At 46.2% G+C, this 18,028-nt stretch overlaps 6 protein-coding genes across 6 annotated transcripts; 1 reads left to right on the top strand and 5 right to left on the bottom strand.

Moving 5' to 3' along the window:
• Positions 1-191: 191 nt before the first annotated feature.
• TGAM01_v206561 (hypothetical protein) lies at positions 192-2,625 on the bottom strand (the record flags this gene model as incomplete). Its single annotated transcript, XM_024549896.1, has 7 exons — positions 192-570; positions 625-807; positions 861-1,468; positions 1,541-1,621; positions 1,684-1,994; positions 2,048-2,361; positions 2,429-2,625. The coding sequence occupies 7 exons, from the start codon at positions 2,623-2,625 to the stop codon at positions 192-194; spliced, it is 2,073 nt and encodes a 690-aa protein (XP_024405370.1).
• A 3,713-nt stretch (positions 2,626-6,338) lies between these two features.
• Positions 6,339-7,473, bottom strand: TGAM01_v206560 (hypothetical protein; the record flags this gene model as incomplete). The annotated part of the gene is made up of 2 exons (XM_024549895.1): positions 6,339-6,757; positions 6,810-7,473. 2 exons carry the CDS (start codon positions 7,471-7,473, stop codon positions 6,339-6,341), a joined length of 1,083 nt encoding a protein of 360 aa, XP_024405369.1.
• Positions 7,474-8,989: 1,516 nt separating this feature from the next.
• TGAM01_v206559 (hypothetical protein) lies at positions 8,990-9,385 on the bottom strand (the record flags this gene model as incomplete). Its single annotated transcript, XM_018801677.1, has 1 exon — positions 8,990-9,385. One exon carries the CDS (start codon positions 9,383-9,385, stop codon positions 8,990-8,992), a length of 396 nt encoding a protein of 131 aa, XP_018664992.1.
• A 639-nt stretch (positions 9,386-10,024) lies between these two features.
• Positions 10,025-11,468, bottom strand: TGAM01_v206558 (hypothetical protein; the record flags this gene model as incomplete). Its single annotated transcript, XM_024549894.1, has 2 exons — positions 10,025-11,333; positions 11,401-11,468. 2 exons carry the CDS (start codon positions 11,466-11,468, stop codon positions 10,025-10,027), a joined length of 1,377 nt encoding a protein of 458 aa, XP_024405368.1.
• A 2,544-nt stretch (positions 11,469-14,012) lies between these two features.
• TGAM01_v206557 (cytochrome P450) lies at positions 14,013-15,821 on the bottom strand (the record flags this gene model as incomplete). Its single annotated transcript, XM_018801679.1, has 3 exons — positions 14,013-14,722; positions 14,782-15,618; positions 15,689-15,821. 3 exons carry the CDS (start codon positions 15,819-15,821, stop codon positions 14,013-14,015), a joined length of 1,680 nt encoding a protein of 559 aa, XP_018664994.1.
• Positions 15,822-16,456: 635 nt separating this feature from the next.
• Positions 16,457-17,923, top strand: TGAM01_v206556 (cytochrome-b5 reductase; the record flags this gene model as incomplete). The annotated part of the gene is made up of 2 exons (XM_018801680.1): positions 16,457-16,532; positions 16,596-17,923. The coding sequence occupies 2 exons, from the start codon at positions 16,457-16,459 to the stop codon at positions 17,921-17,923; spliced, it is 1,404 nt and encodes a 467-aa protein (XP_018664995.1).
• Positions 17,924-18,028: the final 105 nt, after the last annotated feature.

The raw sequence follows: 18,028 nt of genomic DNA, 5'->3' as shown, positions 1-18,028 counted from the left end.
GCCAAGTCTATATGAGCAAATGTGTAATGGCGAGTCTAAGTTATCATTAAATTGATATATATCTTATCTATACGATCCAAAATTTGACTGGATCAATGTATTCTAAAAAGTCGGCCCATAAGTACGCACAAATCACGCTTAATCTCGTTACCACATTGCGATTAAAACAACAACTCCCGCTCATATGCCTCTCACAGACCCGGCTGCATCGGTTCCATCTGGATATCGCTAAATGATTCCCAAAAATTAAAGCATGACGACTCGTCCAATAATGCAGTCAGAATGTCATCGTTGATCAAAGGTACCATCATCGAATCGTTCGAAAAAGACGCGCGCGGTTGAGAAAAGTCGGTCGAGTTTGAATCGCTCATCGAATAGTTCGGGTGTAGCTGTCGAATTGCTTCTAAGAAAACGCCTCGATAGACAGAAGCTGAAGTATACATCTCTTCCAACTCTTCCATAACCATCATGCAGAGCTCAAGCTTGTTGAGGCTAAGACGCCGAGATAGTGCATCTTCGGATTTACAGTTGAGGAGATGCACATGCATGGCTGATACTAATAGTGGAGCACTACCAGAAGTTAGATGTTGTAGAGGAAAATGATTGAATGAGATAGATACTCACGTCATAGGACTGGCAAACGGGAGAAGCTTTTCCCGCACTATATTGTCGACGACCGCGTTTGAGCGTAGAGCTGCAGAGTCCATCTTACTCCGGATATCAGCTTGCCAGGTTTCTCTATTCTCGGGAGGCAAGTCTGATGGAGCGTTGGCAATGAAAGGGCAATAAAGAGTGATTAAAACGACGCTGCGATATGTAAGCAATAGCACCGCGGTAGTAGAACAGGGATGTAGACTCACTAGTAATTAAGTTGTAGGTGGTATAGATAGAACGATGAGAGACGACTTTGCGTTTTCCGATGTCTCTCTGGAATGTAAAACTGCAATATGTCTTCTTCGAGAGATTGTATCTGTTGAAGCATAGGACTGGGGCCGAAGGGTTGATAGCATAAAGTGAGAACATCCCCTAGCAGCTTATTAAGCTGGACCAAGAGCACCCAGTACTCAGCTAGCTGAGGCAAGTCATCCGGGATATATGCCTTGGCGACAGACTGTGGTATTTGGCCTATATCAGTGATGACATCGGCCGCTGAAGCCATCGGCATATTGCAGTCGTTCAGGTTGATCCGCAGTGGTCGTCCCAGTGTGAGGCTTAGTGATCGATCTCGGAAGAAACAACACCACCAGAGACGACGCCAAAGACGGCGCCGATGGCTAGGGAAAGAAGTATTGAACCTGACCGAGTCTGGATCTCGATGTAAACCCAAGATTTGGGCGAGGCTAATGGCAACGCCGGTCCAATACCACGGCTGTGAGTGTCCATCCCTGTTCGAATGCCAGAATCCCATGAGGAGAGCTGACTGTAGTAAGACTACTTTATCTGTCTCGCCACCATTGTCGTACATGCACTGTAATGTCCAATATTATCAGCGCCATCATCAATGAAATAGTGCAACAAGTGTTAGATGATGGTGATCTACCTTTGCACGCGAATACATGGCTAATTTCATCTCATTGCGCGATGAGTAGCCCTCAAGGGTCCATACATGGGCGTCAACAAACTTGAGCCATATTTAGTTAATAATCTTTGTATAAGGAATATTGTCAGATTACATGTACCTACATTTGCTGCTACGAAGAACATACTCCATAGCAAGAGTAAATTCCACTCACTGGCCTTGCCCGTCTGATGCAACTTGAGGAGCACCGAGGCATCGACAACTGGCATGATTGGGTGTACATGATGAAAGTATGCGCGCAAGAGCTCATTGCATGTACTCTTTTGAGGTAGAGTAAAGACCCCCTTAGACCGGAGATACTCGCGGTCCTCGTCCGATAATGAGATGGGCACTTCAGATATCAGAATATGCCGTGCGACAGGCTGCTGTGACGGTGAACACACATCGAGAATAGATGTGAACCCTGGGGCTTCCCCTATTTCAAGCATAAGTATAAGCATCTGATAAGACTGCAGCATAATGACATACCTGTATAAAACGGAGCTCCGGCAGTCTGACTATTTTGTCCTAATGCCGCGGAAGATATCTCAGTTCCGGTACGCTGCTCGTCTTGATTGCCGCGCAATTCAGTGCCAGAACGAGAGCTTCGAGCGTCTCCAGCTCTTTTGGACCCATCATTAGGAGAGGCATAACTTGCGGCCGAGCTGAGCCCTTGGTCCACAGAAGCCGGAGATAGTGGCTGCAGTGCCCTCCTGGATTCGGCGGCTGGAAGACCTAGATCAAGCTCAAGAGGTCCATGAAAGGAGTCATGATGACCAAAAGACTCCTTTGGCTGCTGTCGTCTAGATTCGTATGAACCAACATCAGCAAGTGTCTTTCCGAAAGCAGGCTCCACATGCCGAATCTCACTTTAGGCCTTGAGTCTGATGGACAATGCAGTCGATGCTGTCTTGGGTGCAGCCGACACACGGGATGCCGGTTACTGAGACGCTGCAGCGCACCTTGCGGCGGCGACAGTTTTGGCAAGCAAATGCCGAGCGATGGCGGCGAGGAGTTGACATGGCGATGTAGCCAGTTAGATCAAAGAAAGGTGAGTACGAGTACATCGTATAAGACAGGCCGCCGGGGCCTTTTTACTCGGATAGCTTGGATTCTGTTTCCGAGGTTCTCGGAAAGGGGTCACGTGATTTACCGAGTTCTATATCCAGTTTATATGTGAACCTGCCGAGGCAAAAAGATATGGAAACTAGAGCTGGCGGGTTGCAGGCCTGTTTATAGCCTTGGAGTTGGAATATGACAAAAGGGGTTTCTGCTTGTGACAGAGAAGTTCTATGGATACCTTCCATAATAAGAACTAAGTTTCGCCCTGCTTCAGGGAGACAAGAGTCCAATTGTAAGAATCCGTCAGATGTGACTAACACTGACCAATATGCTGCATATACTACCAAACTGCAAGATTCTCTCGAGCGTTTACACTTATAATGAGGCTTCAATATTGGCACTTAACAACAGGCAGTATCACGCGAATAACTCGGAGCGGTGCCTGAATTGAGTTTGTGGACCCAAGTTTCGGAGTATTCTCAACTATGGGATTTACAACTGGCCATAAGAGGCCTCCTAGGAGTCATAGCCCGCCAAATAAAGCCTATTTTAATTACCTCTTTTCTTTAGGCTATGCAACATGAGTCAATATTCTGTCGTTCTTTGGGTTAATGCCTCACTGTTGTACGTCTATCCATCTTTTTGCTGCTTTGTATAGGCCGCCACTTGATCAACGTCGTACTCTATTTTCCTTCTTGTAGGATCTTAAGTCAGGGTTCCGTATCATCATATACTCTACTACCAGTCCTAGTTAACTAAATTGCCTTTACAGGCGCTATCTCTATATGATGCCCCATCTGTGTCCTGCGTTACCGCCTCCATAATAACTCTTCAATAGGGTCATTCAGATCACATAACATTAAATACAATCAACGGAGATAAGTTTCATCAGTTTCCTATCGCCCGAAATATGCAGGCTCACTACTAGTATGTAACGGTATCCTTGGACGTTAGAGAGCCTAAGCGAAGCGTGACGCTAGTAAGCAATGGCAAAGTTCCCAATGCTGCCCGCTCACTAGTCGCTCTCTTCCACGTAATAAAAGATACCTTCTGGAAGCTTCTACATTTATGGCCGAATATCATACAATCACAAATGTGGAAATCAGTAGAGAGCTTGTTGTTAGAAAGAGGAAAGTTGAACTTTGATGAATGTATCATTCAAAAACACAATTTCGCAAGTTCAATGCTATTATCAAGACCTGTTCGTCTGAGCCCCTCTAGAACTAGAATAAGAGATCACTGATACTAACTGGTTTGCTCTCTCTTGAACAAAGCCGGAGATATTATAATTTCGGGGCTGCTTTTGTGGCTGATCTCAACTAAACAAGTGCAACACCACTTCACGTTTAGTTAGCTCCAATGCTGATTGGAAAGAAAGCCGGCGCTATAACGTGAGATTTGATACGCGTTCAGCAACTAATATAAAGCAAAAGATCTCCGGTCAAACGCCGAAGCAATGAACGTCGAATCGTCTCATGGCTAGTGGGTATTCTGATTGATCCATGCCACAGAGGGAGCATTCTCGGACCGCGGAAGATGCTACAACCTACGACACTTGTTCCAAATGCAGTACGCCCTGGTTCTATGTAAATGCTGAAGCTGGATTACTTGTAAGCGGTTAGCGCTCTGTGAGCTACGCAATCTCTTTTGCAAGCTCCCGACGTACGGTCTATATTATACGTATATACGAGCCGTGCATGGACACGGCTGGTCGGGAGATTAGAGCTTTCTAAATTTAGCACGTAGTCCACTTGCCGGCTCCAGAAGACATGGAAACTAAGTCTCACTGAAGCCTTAATGCCTTGATGATTAAACAATTACAGCGATCCGCCAGGATTATATCATAATACTTGCTAGTCTTGCACAGCTCCATAAACGATTGTGACATCTAACGTATTTATGTGAGCATATGCACATTTAAGCTTATAAATCTAGCTTTTCACTCATAAACATATGAAGTGAATGGAATGGGAAATAAACTTATTCGCTCAGAAGCCTCTTTTTGGGAGAGGGGGCAAGACTGGCAAGTACAGCCTGCTCTACATTATCATCTACTTTTATCTGACAGATTACGGACGTTCTGTATCATATAGAGTCAATAACCCGTGGTATTTGTACAATTGGATAGGTAGGCTAGCTGTGCACCCAACCTTTTTGCCAATTCTGACAAAGCTCAATCTTCAAACACATATATGTGAAGCTACGCACAGGCACAACAATGGCCGATTATTGACTTATATGTCGCTGTTTGCTGCAGTGTATCGCGGGCTAGCAGCTGCTAAGACATACGACCAGATTGGCCATAGTATTACGATGCTGACACGAACCGAGACATGAGCGAAGGCCATCATAAACGCAGACGACAACCTATGATTGTGGTGGTTTCTCGGGGCAAATACTCTTGGCAAAGTCGGAGACATAAATACAAAGTCTATCTCGTGTTACTCCACCCGTTGGAGACATTTACTAATATTTGGAAGCCATCTACTAATACTTGAGGGCATCTCAGATTACTTGCAATACTAGTGACCGCCGATGGCCACTTCGGGGTTTAAGTCTCATGCCGTATGATTGTATGTGATTAATATAATGGTATCAAATGTAGTCCCTATGTTTGTCTCGGATAGCGCGGGCTCTGGTGTGCACATTCACCGCCGTCTGCCAACATAGAAACATAGACACACGCGCCTATCCCTTGGGAGTCTCCCTACCCTATAACGATAACCTAAGAAACGTGGGAATGGATCGTCACATGGTGGCATTTGTGTTACTATTGTCTATATTGCCCATCAATTTCCTGACTATAATATAGTAATGGAGAGCTATATTGACGACAATAGAGAAGAGAGGAAACAGAGGCACTCAATTTAAGACGCCATATGGAATGGATATTCAATCTCAGGTCAAAATCTGATATTGGCTCGTCATTGTGCAGCTAGCGTTGGCCTGGCTCTTTTTTTTTTCTCTACTGTTTGAAAAAAAAAAAAAAAGGCTGGCTTAGTATGTAATATAGACCTCTTTCATCCTTCATGTACCCTAGGGTATAAAAATAAGCATAGACGGAATCCTATAAAGCTCCTATACCCTGGGGTACAAAAGGTATGCAATAACCCTACTGTATGTACCATGGGGTACAAAACTCTTTATTTTTTATCTATTTCTTTATATGTTCCTAGGCCAAACCTAATAGCTAAAACTTATTTTCTTACGAACTATGGCAAAGACACCTCGTCTTCATCTAAATAACTCCATACGTTGGCAAACACGCATCGATGTGCGCCACTTGTCTTTGTATTTTCCCATGACTTGGGCTCCATCCTCCCGTTGAACGGCGTTTCGGGCGTCACGTATATTTCCTTCCACTCAACTTCGTACAACTCGGCCGTGCCCGGACTGCGATTGACGGCCACGGCATACGCGGTGTCCAATACCTGATCAAAAATGGCCCACGTCTTCTGTAATACGACCTCATGCTCCTCAGTCGGACGTACTGTCTTTTGCAAACTTGCAAATACTACATATTACAAACGGATACTCAGCAAGAAGTTAATAAATCCATTGTATATTTTACCTGCTTGCTTACTATAAACTAGAATATATATCTAACCTCCGAATTGGTATATAATCAGTATCTTCATGCCTTTTTTTTGCCGCCCTTAAATGTGCTATTTTTATTAGCTTGCCGGCGTGTAAGTCATAGCGCGCTTGCCTGCTTGCTTTAGCTTCTATCAATAAAACTATTTAAATCCAATCCATCTATTTTGCCAAGTTGTTCATTGATTATTGAATTGATCTTCGCCATGAGACTGCAGCTGCGAGGTTCAGGCTTCGAATATTCATACCTATTAGCGATTGACTGCCTAACGGGCTGAGATGTTTTATGATTGATGTGGTTATAACTTGGCTCCTGGATGTTTTCGACACACTCTTTCAAGGTCATGAAACTATAGCCGTGAAATGGTGACTTTGGCAGAGGATCAAGACCCATTGTTTTCATATCTATCATAAGAGCGCCCAGTGTCATTGCGGAGCAGTCAAATACGCATTCACCTGGTATTTCACGAAGCTTTCCCTGAAGGCTCTCAAGACCCGAAATAACCCCAGATACAAGTTCTTGCCTTTTCTGATCAAGAGCGTCTGGAGGTAAGGTTAGTTAGCTTCCTAACGGTAGACTATTATATGATCGCACCGATAATAGCCTTTGGGATTGGTAAGCTTTGAGCGTTAACCGGACCCCTGCTCTCTTGTATGATGATCTTCGACAATTGTCGGAAAGTGTAGACTTCTGAAAACACCCAGGATACCAAGAATCTTAGCAGCAGAGTTCTTCCGAAGGAAGTAGGTGGGGGCTCTTTTAAGTTATAAATCCACTCTTTTGCGGAGAAATCAATAGCCTCGTGAAGGTTATAGTAATCAATAACGACAGCTATTTTGGCTAGCTTTTCAAGGCTGATTGTGCGTGGTATTACTTTTGTTCGGCCATGAAGTATGCGCATAACGGTAAGCAACGCTTCTTCATTCCAGCCGTTCGCGGTCACAGAAAATGAGAAGCCATCTTTGGGTGTAGATTCTTTCCAGTTGTTGCCGGCCATCATCGTCCTAAAATAATCAGACGCTAACTTTAAATGCTTTGATGAGAGCTGCATTTTTATTGTAAGGTCCGTTGTAAATATTTTGACTGATTCATCTGGGGCGGTCCATAATAACCGCTCCTTGTTTCTCGTTTCCCAGGTATTATACTGTGGCAGAGCAATTCGCCACAGAGAGTAACTCGTTACAAATGGTGGGTTCGGACTGGCAAGAGTAAGAAGAGTATCGCCTTCTGGATCAAGCACATGCATAGTCGGCTCCATGGCGATGGGTTAAATCAAAAGTGATGGTCTAGCTTCTTGTTCATAGGAGCGCTGGAAAGCAGAAAACCTGACGGACGTGTCATCTGGCCTCCATGCCAGAGTGATTGGCGCCCAAAATAACAGGACCAGCAGCATTTAGCGGCCCTACAGAGGCGCCCGAGCGCGCTTTTAGAATTGTGCGCCCTGCTGACTAACATTTGCGCGCCCCCCTTCCACTCGCACAGCTGCAGTTACTCGGGGCTGCCGACCAGCGATTTTTGAATCAGTTCCTAGTAGACTCCTTACCTGAATACATGCCTCTTGTGCATCACAAGCCGCTGCGGTCGCCTCCAGATCTCACGCATACCTCTTCTCTTAGAGAAGGGGTTACCTTCCATCTCAGCCGCTACCAGAGCCTCAACCCGATCTTCCTCTGCCTTGCTCCAATCAAGATGCGCCATCATCTCCTCCTTACTCCAGTCTCCGTAGCCTTTCAGCATTATACATTGCTTGCCCATCTGTTTCCAATCAAGACACCACTTGTAGCTTACTTTATCGTATCGTTGAGGCAAACCTATTGCCTTCCGATACTGTTTGTTAGTTTGATACTGCCCCGAGGCTGCGCATTGTACCAAGCTTGTCTTGCTTCAACATATCTCTGGTGAATGGCCCGCGGGCCATCATATCTGAGTTCTGGCGCTGCCATTGTCCATGCCGCCGCTGCCTGGTCTGCCACTGTTTGGACGACTACTATGCCCTATCGTCACGCCTTCTATTCTCTTTGCTCCTGTTATAAGGTCCTGTGCTCAAAGTGCAATGAATGCGTTGGTCGCACTACATCCATTAGTCCTGACAGGCACTTCCGAAACCTGGGTCGCCTAGTCATCCTCAATATCACGTACGCTTTGCGCGCCGGGTATACCTTGAACCAAACGTCTTAAAGTCTCCCCGTAACCCTTGTTAGGTTAATCGGCCTAGGTACTCTGCAAATTATAGCAGAGGCTGCCGTTATACAGCCAAGATGAGCATGCGATTTGAGATGACCGAATCCACAGATGATCTTAACTGTGCTGTTGATGCTGCAGACATGGAAGTGAAGGCCACACCTTAAAACCATCCAGATCGAGCCGGTTAGTTGAGTAACCTTGGAAACCTGCTTGGTACGCGATTTGAGCAGACTGGATCAACGTTCGAGCAGATAGCAATTCCTCAATTACAATGTCTCTTCCTAGATTTGGACCTTGAACAGATATGTTGCTTGGACTTATCATGCTTGACGATGTCTGCTGCCGTGTCTTTGGTGGTTTAGACATGATGGAATAACTGTCGGACGATAACCGCTTCATGCTGCTATCCAGGTGAGTGGCTCTAGGTTTAGAGCAGGGCAGTGTATAGTCCATCCAAATGCCAGATTGCCAGCTTCAGCTTGTTTTACTGTCCTTGGCTGCCTTGCTGTATTTGATAGATGTTTCCGTGATGAGCGCCCGGCTATGAAGGCGTTGAGCCGATGCTGTCGAACCCATTGAATCTACCTTAACTAAGCGACGGCACTCTGATCTCTCACCACGCTGAACGTATCTTGCAGCCACTCTTGGGCATCAGCTTCAGAGAGAAGCATGCTATATGTCATTGAAGACACCTTTGATACCTCTGTTGCATGATTCGGTTCCGAAATGGCAACGGCCACGTGTGGCATGGACGCATGGCGGCTGAGCCAGGCGTTGCGAACGCGCTCGACCAGCTCTGCCCCAGCAATTTTCGTGTCGAAAGTAACAAATACAGGCATTTGTCCTGTTCCATCGGCCACAATCTCAAAAAGCGAGAAGAACGCCTCGGCAGAGAAGCACTGACGAGTCCAGCTCGTTGAATTAACCTGGCGCCATGGTTGGAGCGGCGTGGCAGTAAGAGTGGTGTTGACGAGATCCGCGAACATCTTTTTATAGGTCTTGAGTGAATTTTGCAGAACAAACTCTTTAAAACAGTTGCAAATTGTCAGAAAAAGGCTCTCATTAGTTGAAACAGCTTTAAGATACATGATGGCGAAATAAAATCACACGTCAGAGACAAGGGCAGAAAAGAACATTGAAGCCTGGTTACGCATTTTCAAGATATTACTGTCCATGTCTCATATTATGATTAAGAACAGTCAGATTTTTTGTCATCAGAGCTCGTAGGTGAGACTTTTGAAAGCGAGCACCATCATGATTTTCATCTTACTCATGATTTCTGATGGTATCCACTACTACTCTGCTCTATTACTTGGTAAAAGTAGCGCGATTCGAACTCGTCGCACGGCATGCCAATGCCAGGCACGGCCGAACAGGTATAGCCATTTCGAGCAGTCAAATCATCGCCTTGAGATATATTGCCTCTAAAAAAATTTAAAGCTCAAAATCCCATTCAATGCTACATATATGCTATCTTTCGCCAATATCAGTCTTGCAAGCAGCCTCACACGACAGCAGCGGACAGTTCTTTGCGTGGGCTGAAGCGACTGTGCTTATATAACAGCTTTTTATCTTTTGCCATGAGAAATTGAATCAAAAATTATGCTTAAAAAGCTGGTTGAAGGCTAATCAGTGCCTACATGTCTGGTGCCTGCAGCCTGCAGCCTGTCACTCCGCGTAACCACATCAACATGCGTATACTCGTCTCTTCCAGGTCGAAGGAGGCGACCTGATGCTGAAGATAAATCCCACTGCGGACCTTCTAGATGCCACTGCATCTGGCCATGGCGCGGGAACAGCTGTCGTAGCACTTCTCCAGCAACGACTGCAGTCAGACGAATAGAGAACCCCCCTGCTGACGGGCACTTCATTCCTCCAGCGGCAAACGGTATCCAAGCCATGTTTGGGCTGAGTATCGAGCTATCAATTTCTCCATCTGTACGTAGGAATCGTGTTGGCTTCCATTCAGCCGCTGTGGGGCCCCAGTACTTTGGATCTCGAAGGATGGCTTCGGCGTCGATAGTTCGGTCAACATCAGAGATACCGCCAGTGCTGAATACTTGCAGGGCCTTGGCCTTTTGGCTCACCCGCATCCTTCGAACAGGCGGATAGAGGCGCAAAGACTCATAGACAACCGCCTTGGCCTGCGGTGAGGGCCGCTGACGGGCTGGGCAGTCGCGGAGAGACAGCAGCTCGTCGACCGCTGATGGACGGTCTTGCAGTACAGCTAGCAGTGAATAGAGAACTGCTCGCCAGGGCGCCTCAAAGGCAGGAATAATCAGGTCGAGGGGGTTGAAAGCCTCAGGAGTTCCAGATACGGAGCAGAGTAGCAGCCGTGCTAGATCGTTTTTCTCCTTGGCCTCTGAGAAGACGTCACGAAGACAGCTTACCAGGCGGTTCATATTCTGCACAAAGACCTGGGGAACCGCGCATGGATTAGATGAGGCCATGTCCATATTCTTTTTCCAAACACCGAGTCGGTGAATCTCGGAACAGATGTATGCAAGCGTAGGTCCTGGGACATTGTCAATGTTGAAAAGTGCTCTGAGCACGGCCACCATGCTTGCGGTACGGCTAATCTCCATAATGTTCGCCCTCAAGATGGTACTGCCATCAGGACCAGTTTCAGACAGAATCATGTTCCGGACGGAGACAGATACAGCGCGTGCAATGGCATCCCAAGCGTCGCCGTCCGTTTTGGCAAATGTCTTGGTGAGAGCTTGTCGGTAAGCCTTGCGCAAGTCCTCCGAGCCGTTTGAGAAAGGGTTGTTGATCCGAAAGACTGTCCTTAGAGTAGCAGCCCCAGCTGTGGAAGCCCGGGCGGCAGCTGAGAAGTTGTGCATGGCGTCCAGTGCCTCATCAAGAGGATCAACATCGCCATTTAAGCGACCATCTGCGACTTTCTGCGCCTTGTGTGTCGCAGTCGCTCTATTCCTTCACAGACGACAATTAGCAGCGTTCCAGAAGTCACCCTCTCACACTTATGCAGCTAAAAACTTACGAAAAACGTAGGAGCAACCAAGCGAAAGCTCCAAACAAGAGCAGCCATACGGAGTAATTCTCAATCATCTTTACTGGGGAAGCTTTGCAATTTGCGTTTCCCGTATCAGAACTTCAACAGTTCTCTTCACTTCTGGGTCTTGTAAACTGAGCGGGAACATATATGGCCATTTATAGACCACCTTGTGCATCGTTGCATGGCTCAATATATTACTAAAGCAAGACCAGGATAGACTTAGTTGGATCCTGTTTTTCCCAGTCACACGGTCCAACGTCTCCCAGTACTCGGTAGCTACAGTAACTCCTTCTGCAGACGCCCAGCATCTATGGTTAGACATCTCTGACCCCAAAGCTTACCCGATCCTGCTGTGAAGACAGAATACATTACGTTGTGGATAGGCAGTGGAGAAGATGCGATGCGCGCCGTATAATGCTTCTCTCATCTTTGAAGAGCCATACACCTTGTGTAAGTCTATTTGTAATTTATTACCTAGGTAAAGAAAATTACCTAGCCAAGAAACCATGCCATCTAATTGAATACATCGTGTTACACCAAGGATATTACACATTACCATGTCACACTAATGAACCCAGTCATACTATACTACAAGCAGTACCTAGTCAGGTCAAGAGTGTCTCAGTTCAACTTCACTTAGCTCTTGTGTTCAGCCAGCCACTAGTATTTTTTTTTTTTTTTTCATTGGGCCTTATGATATCGCTATGTGATCGATCTGTGGATGCTAGTTCCAAGAAAATGTTCGATACGTGTAGGGCAAGCTGCATCTTCTCTCCCGTTTGCCGGCTTTACCTTGAGATGTCTCAAAAGCCAATTTCGTCAACGCAATCAAGCACAGCGAAAGAGATATCATAGGCGGAGGGGGCACCAATCCGTTCTCCATAACGTAAGACGCTGAAAACGCTACGACATGACTCGGCCCAGCAAGACATGCCACACGGCACAACGACACACGGTACACGGTACACCGAGACATTGGCAATAGTACTCTTCGATGACCTCGCTTACCGAGATCAAGATGACATAATTCATGCTCAACCATAGGGATTGCATTACATGTATATGTTCGAAACTAGAGAAACCCCAGGTAGTTTATGTCGCTGGATGTGAACGTATTTAACATGTGTGCCTTGTCAAATCAATCCTTGCCATATACTCGTCTCAATAGAGCTCAAGCGGCGCAACCACGAAGGAATAGTTGCTGTTGTATTTCTCATTAGGATCTTATATGGGCGGAAAGGCTACATTCTCCGTGCGCCAAAATAGTGAATGTATTCAAACCAATGAGGCCACAAGTTGCATCCTGCTGAAAGCAGATATTCGCTGTTCATCTACCACTGCGTTCTAACCCAGGGTCTCCTGCAAGGACCGGGGCTTTGCGTGCATTCAGCTTGAAGAGCTGCAAATGATAGGTTACCTCACGTCATTATTATCAATTGGTTCACTCTATACGAATGTCTCAAACCTTGCATGGTAGGCTAAGAACAATGTCTCCGCCACTTGTCGCTGTTGCAAATGAGCGCCGCTGGGTAGCATCAAATGTAACACAGGCAGGGCACTGATCTAGTTTCAAGAGCTTCCCTGTTATTATAGCGCATCCGCTACACTCGATCATTGGTGACGTTGGCAAAGCTAATCTGATCCACATCTAGGGGCCCGCCGATCTGATCGGAGGCCATGATCATAGATGGTGACCAATGCGACGCGAAGGTACAATCGTACTCATAGCGTACATCTACTAAGAGTATGTAGATGACCCCAGCTAAGAAGATCAACTCTCATCCAGTCAATCCGCAAGTCTAGTATTAGTGAAAATCTCAACGCACAGCTCGACTTCCGTATCAAAAAAGCGGTCTGTAAAACAACCGAAACTGAATCAAATGACCGGCACACACAAAAACATAGCGCACACCATAAACCACGCTAGGGTTCGTGCATTAGAGCCTTTATTACTGTTACGTTGTGCGCATATATTTTTCGACCTTTGCCTTTTGTGCAGGCCGCTAGACTCTCAGATATTATCCAAGAAATACCGACAATCTAAGGAAGAACTTCCTCCTTGGGTGTCATCGTAATACAGACTCACATAACTTACTAATACTCCAGAGCCCGTGAGCTTGAATGGAAGGCATGAGAGCTCTCCCAGACAGATAAGCGTCTAGCACAGTCATTGGCTTAGTAGAACTGTAGAAATAGACTGGCTGCTTAAATTCGCTGTGGTAGCTCCCGTGTTAGCATACGCCGTACTTTGATTGCGCGACGATTGCCGAAACCACCGCAGTTGGCGAAATTTCTCGGATATAAAGAAAGAATACAGCCACACGGATCCGGCATAAAGAACTAGGATAATAGGAAAATATTTGATATATAGTTTGTCTAAGTATTGATATTTGTAACCAAATACAGTAAATCTAAGGTGAAACAACTATTTTGGCCTAATGATTCACCAATCTAAGCCTTCTATAAAGTGTAGCCAAAACAAAGATATTTTGAGAGAAGTTATAGCAACATGCGCAGGTAACTGTCCAAATTTGATATCCATCTCCTTCTTATAGGATACCACAGCCTATTCGACTGTCCATGACAGGTATCTAGGTTCATGAAGAGGCGCTAGGAGTGGCGGCATTTGATTTCGGCGGCCACTTGACACGCCTTTCTGCACGAACATACAAGTTGTTCGGTCGGATTAGCTGAAACATCGGATCATATTCCACGGCTGCGTCTCCTTCTTGAGTAAACTTGTATCGGTAAATCAACTTGGGCAAGAATACTTTGATCTCCTGCAGTGCAAAGTTGAAACCAATACACATTCGTGGCCCCGCGGCAAACGGCATATATGCTCCTTTGGGCCTATTCTTCACCTCCTCTGTGTCCCACCTGTCGGGGTCAAATCTGGCGGGATCGCTCCATAGCTTGGGATTGTTGTGAATATGGTGCAAAGCAGGTATTATGACAGAGTCTTTGGGCAATTTATAACCACCTGGGAGAATAAGATCGGTCTTTGCTGTGCGTCCTGGTTGGTATGATGGGTTGTGTTTGCGCTGCATCTCCTTGATATACTTGTCCTGGAAGACTAAGCGATCGGTGTAGTCAGAAGTGAGCAGCGAGTCCTCGTCAAAGTCGTTGTCAACCAACTCCTGGAGAAGTCTCTCTTGCATTCCTGGGTAGGTAACCAGCCCATAGATGAGCCAAGAGAGCAGTGAACTGGTGGTTGTGAAACCAGCGCCAGTGGCAACAATGAGAGCCCAGACAATACTAGACTTTGGCAGTTTTTCGCCTTTGTTGTCGGTAGCACGAACTGCATAGTCTAGATAATTTCTTTCATTAGCGCGACGTTATTACAGAGGGCCATGGTGTGTTACTTACCAACCATGTTTGATGCCTTCAGAGCGGCGTCTTGAAGTGGCAGATCCTCCACGCCTCCACGGGCAGCTGCTTGAATAGACTCTTCAATCATTTCCTCAATGCGATGCTTTACATCTTTTAGACGCTTCGGATCGCCGAAAGGGAGGTTGCTATACCAGCTGCCTTTGGACGAAACTTTCTTATTCAAGGTCAGTACCTCAGCGATCAAAAGGATCATCTCGTGCAGAGGTGTATCAGGCGAGGCAAAATGTTCAAAGTCAATGCCCAGAGTGAGTTTGCCGACAGCTTGTGAACCAAGCTTTATCATGTATTGATAGACATTCCACGCTTCACCCTGCTCGTCGAGCTCGTCAAACACTTTGGTAGCGTCTTCAACTGTTTTCTGCATCGTAGGTGCATAGTGGCGGACTGCTTTGGGGCCAAGGGCAGGAGGAAGGAATTTGTGAGCGACCTTCCATTCCTCCGTATCGGTGTCACCCAAAAAGACACCAGCAGCCGGGGTTTTCAATGCGTAAAGAGGATGATCCTCGGTAAGCTTCTTCGTAAAGAACTCAGACTCGGCAAAAGCAATGGTAGCGATTTCTGGGTCGTTTGTTTGGTAAACAGTTCGACCCATATTGACAGTCTTTATAATGGGACCATAGTGCTCAAATAATCGCTGGTGGTTGCCAAGGTGATCAGGATATATCTCAAGGAAGTTTCCGACATAAGGCAAGCCCTTTGGGCCAGGCACTTCGCGGACAGCCTTCCCGTCAATAGAAACAGCTACTGGGCCCGCAGCAGAAGAGATGTCTGAAACTTCTTGAAGTGCATGTTCCTGAAATTGAAACCCAACTCCTGCCTCATTATTAGCAGCTGCCTATGTGGCACCGATTTAAAAGTTGAAAAGCCTCCAAGTTGCACTCACCGTTAGGCTCAACAACGGCAAAATAGGATGCAACCAAGTGTTTGAGTCCATCAAAGTCCAAGTTTGATTCGATGTCAATAGCTGTTGTAGCTGTTTCTGACTCTCCGAGGAGATAAAACTGTTGTATCGCCATGTTGTTCGAATGTATACAGTTCACTTTTGGAGATGTGTGCCTGTTTCTATTGACTTCAATTTGCGCGGACCTCCATCCTTATAACTAAAACTCTCCATAGAATACTCTGAAACTCCAGCATCATGTATACGTGCCCCATCGCAATATTTTCATATCTGTAAATGACGATATACCCGCAGCTCAGAGTTGCATCCCACTCTCGGCATTGCCATCATACAGCTTTCCGAGGGATCGGTTTCTCCGACGCCATTTCATTGGTTCGGTAAGCCCAGCTTATAGCTATCAGCTTCGGGAAGAGACCCCTGACTAACATTGCCGCGGCAACTAGCCATTTCCGGACAGCTACCCATTTTAGGTAATTGGACAAACCTGCATGATAATGATTGATGCAGTCAGTACTCGGGCGTTTCCGCATATATTTGAAAGATTAATCTTTAAGTAAGGGGGCTTTCGTAAGATCCATAGGAAAAGCTCTTTACCTCTTGATATAATAACTCGACATTGTATCCTTTGAACTTTTCCATTCTCTACCTTTGCCTCTTCAATTGCCTTTGGTCAATTTCTGGTGTAAGACCAACTGGAAGTCCTGCCCGCCTTTCTACATCACAAGATCAAACTTATACCGCCTCATAAACATGCAGGAGTACACATTGGCAGATGTTGCTGCGCATAGTAAAAGAGAAGATCTGTGGATTGTGATCCACGGAAAAGGTAATAAATCTTTAATCAACACGCCGTCCGTTCTTTGCATATCTCTAACAAGGCCACTATTAGTCTATGATGTCTCGAAATATGTGCCGGATCATCCCGGCGGAGTTGACGTCCTGATTGAAGTCGCCGGCACAGATGCAACTGCTGCATATAATGAGGCCGGACATTCAGAAGATGCAGATGAGGTCTTGGAAACCTTGCAGATTGGTACTATTCAGGGTTATGTCCAAACCGGCAAACCTGCCAAAACTGTTCGGCTGGTCCAGAAGCCTGTCGAGGAAACAAAATCTACCAAAAGTTCATCCTCCGCCATCGGCATACTTACAATGGCAGCTATTCCTCTAGCAGGCGGTCTTGGTCTTTCTCTGCTTACCTCGGATAAACGCCTCAATATTCCTGCTGCATTGACCAACCTTTCTCATCTCCCTCAGCTATCATCACACTGGCTGCAGGCCGTTCATCTGCCGCAAGGAGGATTTGCAAACGGATTCATTGCCGCTTCCCTCTTTTGCGCCACTGTTGGAGGTGTTATTGGGTCTCAATTGTCCAAGTTCACTGAGATTGAGTCGGGCTTCACCAAGTATCCCCCGCACATCAAGAGCAAGAACAGGATAAAGCCCAACCCAAACCTGGCCAGAGGCTGGTTGGAGCCCAAGTCATACAAAGACCTTCCTCTTATTAGAAAAGACGTACTATCTCCAAACGTCTTTCTTTTTGTCTTCCAACTTCCAAAACCAAGCGATGTCATTGGCATTCCTATCGGCCAGCACGTTGCTATTAAAGCGGCCATTGATGGAGCAGATGTCTCGAGGTCATATACTCCAGTTTCAAATAACACCGACCTAGGCAAATTGGAGTTGGTCATCAAGTGCTACCCAGATGGCCAGCTTACCGGAAAATACCTTGCAAACCTCAAAGTTGGCGACAAAGTCCTCTTCCGCGGCCCAAAGGGCCCAATGAGATACAGAAAGGGCCTGTGCAAGAAGATAGGAATGATTGCTGGAGGAACTGGAATCACGCCCATGTATCAGCTCATCCGCGCAATCTGTGAAGACGATACAGATACAACCGAGATTAGCTTGATCTACGCCAACCGCACTGAAGATGATATTCTTCTTCGAAAAGAGCTGGACACCTTTGCCAAGAACTATCCAAAGAACCTCAAGATCTGGTACATGCTAGACCAGCCTCCACAGAAGTGGCCCTACGGCAAAGGATTCGTCACACAAACTGTCATGTCTTCTAAGCTACCCAAAGCATCTCCTGACACCAAGGTCATGCTGTGCGGGCCTCCTGGCATGGTGAATGCTTCCCAGAAAGCGTTGGTGGCGATGGGCTTTGAAGCGCCGGGAGCTGTTGCAAAGATTACAGATCAGATATTCCTCTTCTAAAAGTATATGTGAATGCATGTTTAATGCTCTTGCTATTATAGACTCTTATTTCCTTCAACACATATAGGTAGATACAATAGACATTTTCCTGAAGAAATACCAAAA

This window comes from Trichoderma gamsii, assembly GCF_001481775.2.
Source record: "Trichoderma gamsii strain T6085 chromosome Unknown Scaffold_22.2, whole genome shotgun sequence".
Lineage (NCBI taxonomy): Eukaryota > Fungi > Ascomycota > Sordariomycetes > Hypocreales > Hypocreaceae > Trichoderma > Trichoderma gamsii.
The sequence above is the reverse complement of the archived record's forward strand: the minus strand, read 5'-3'. Positions and strand labels throughout refer to the sequence as shown.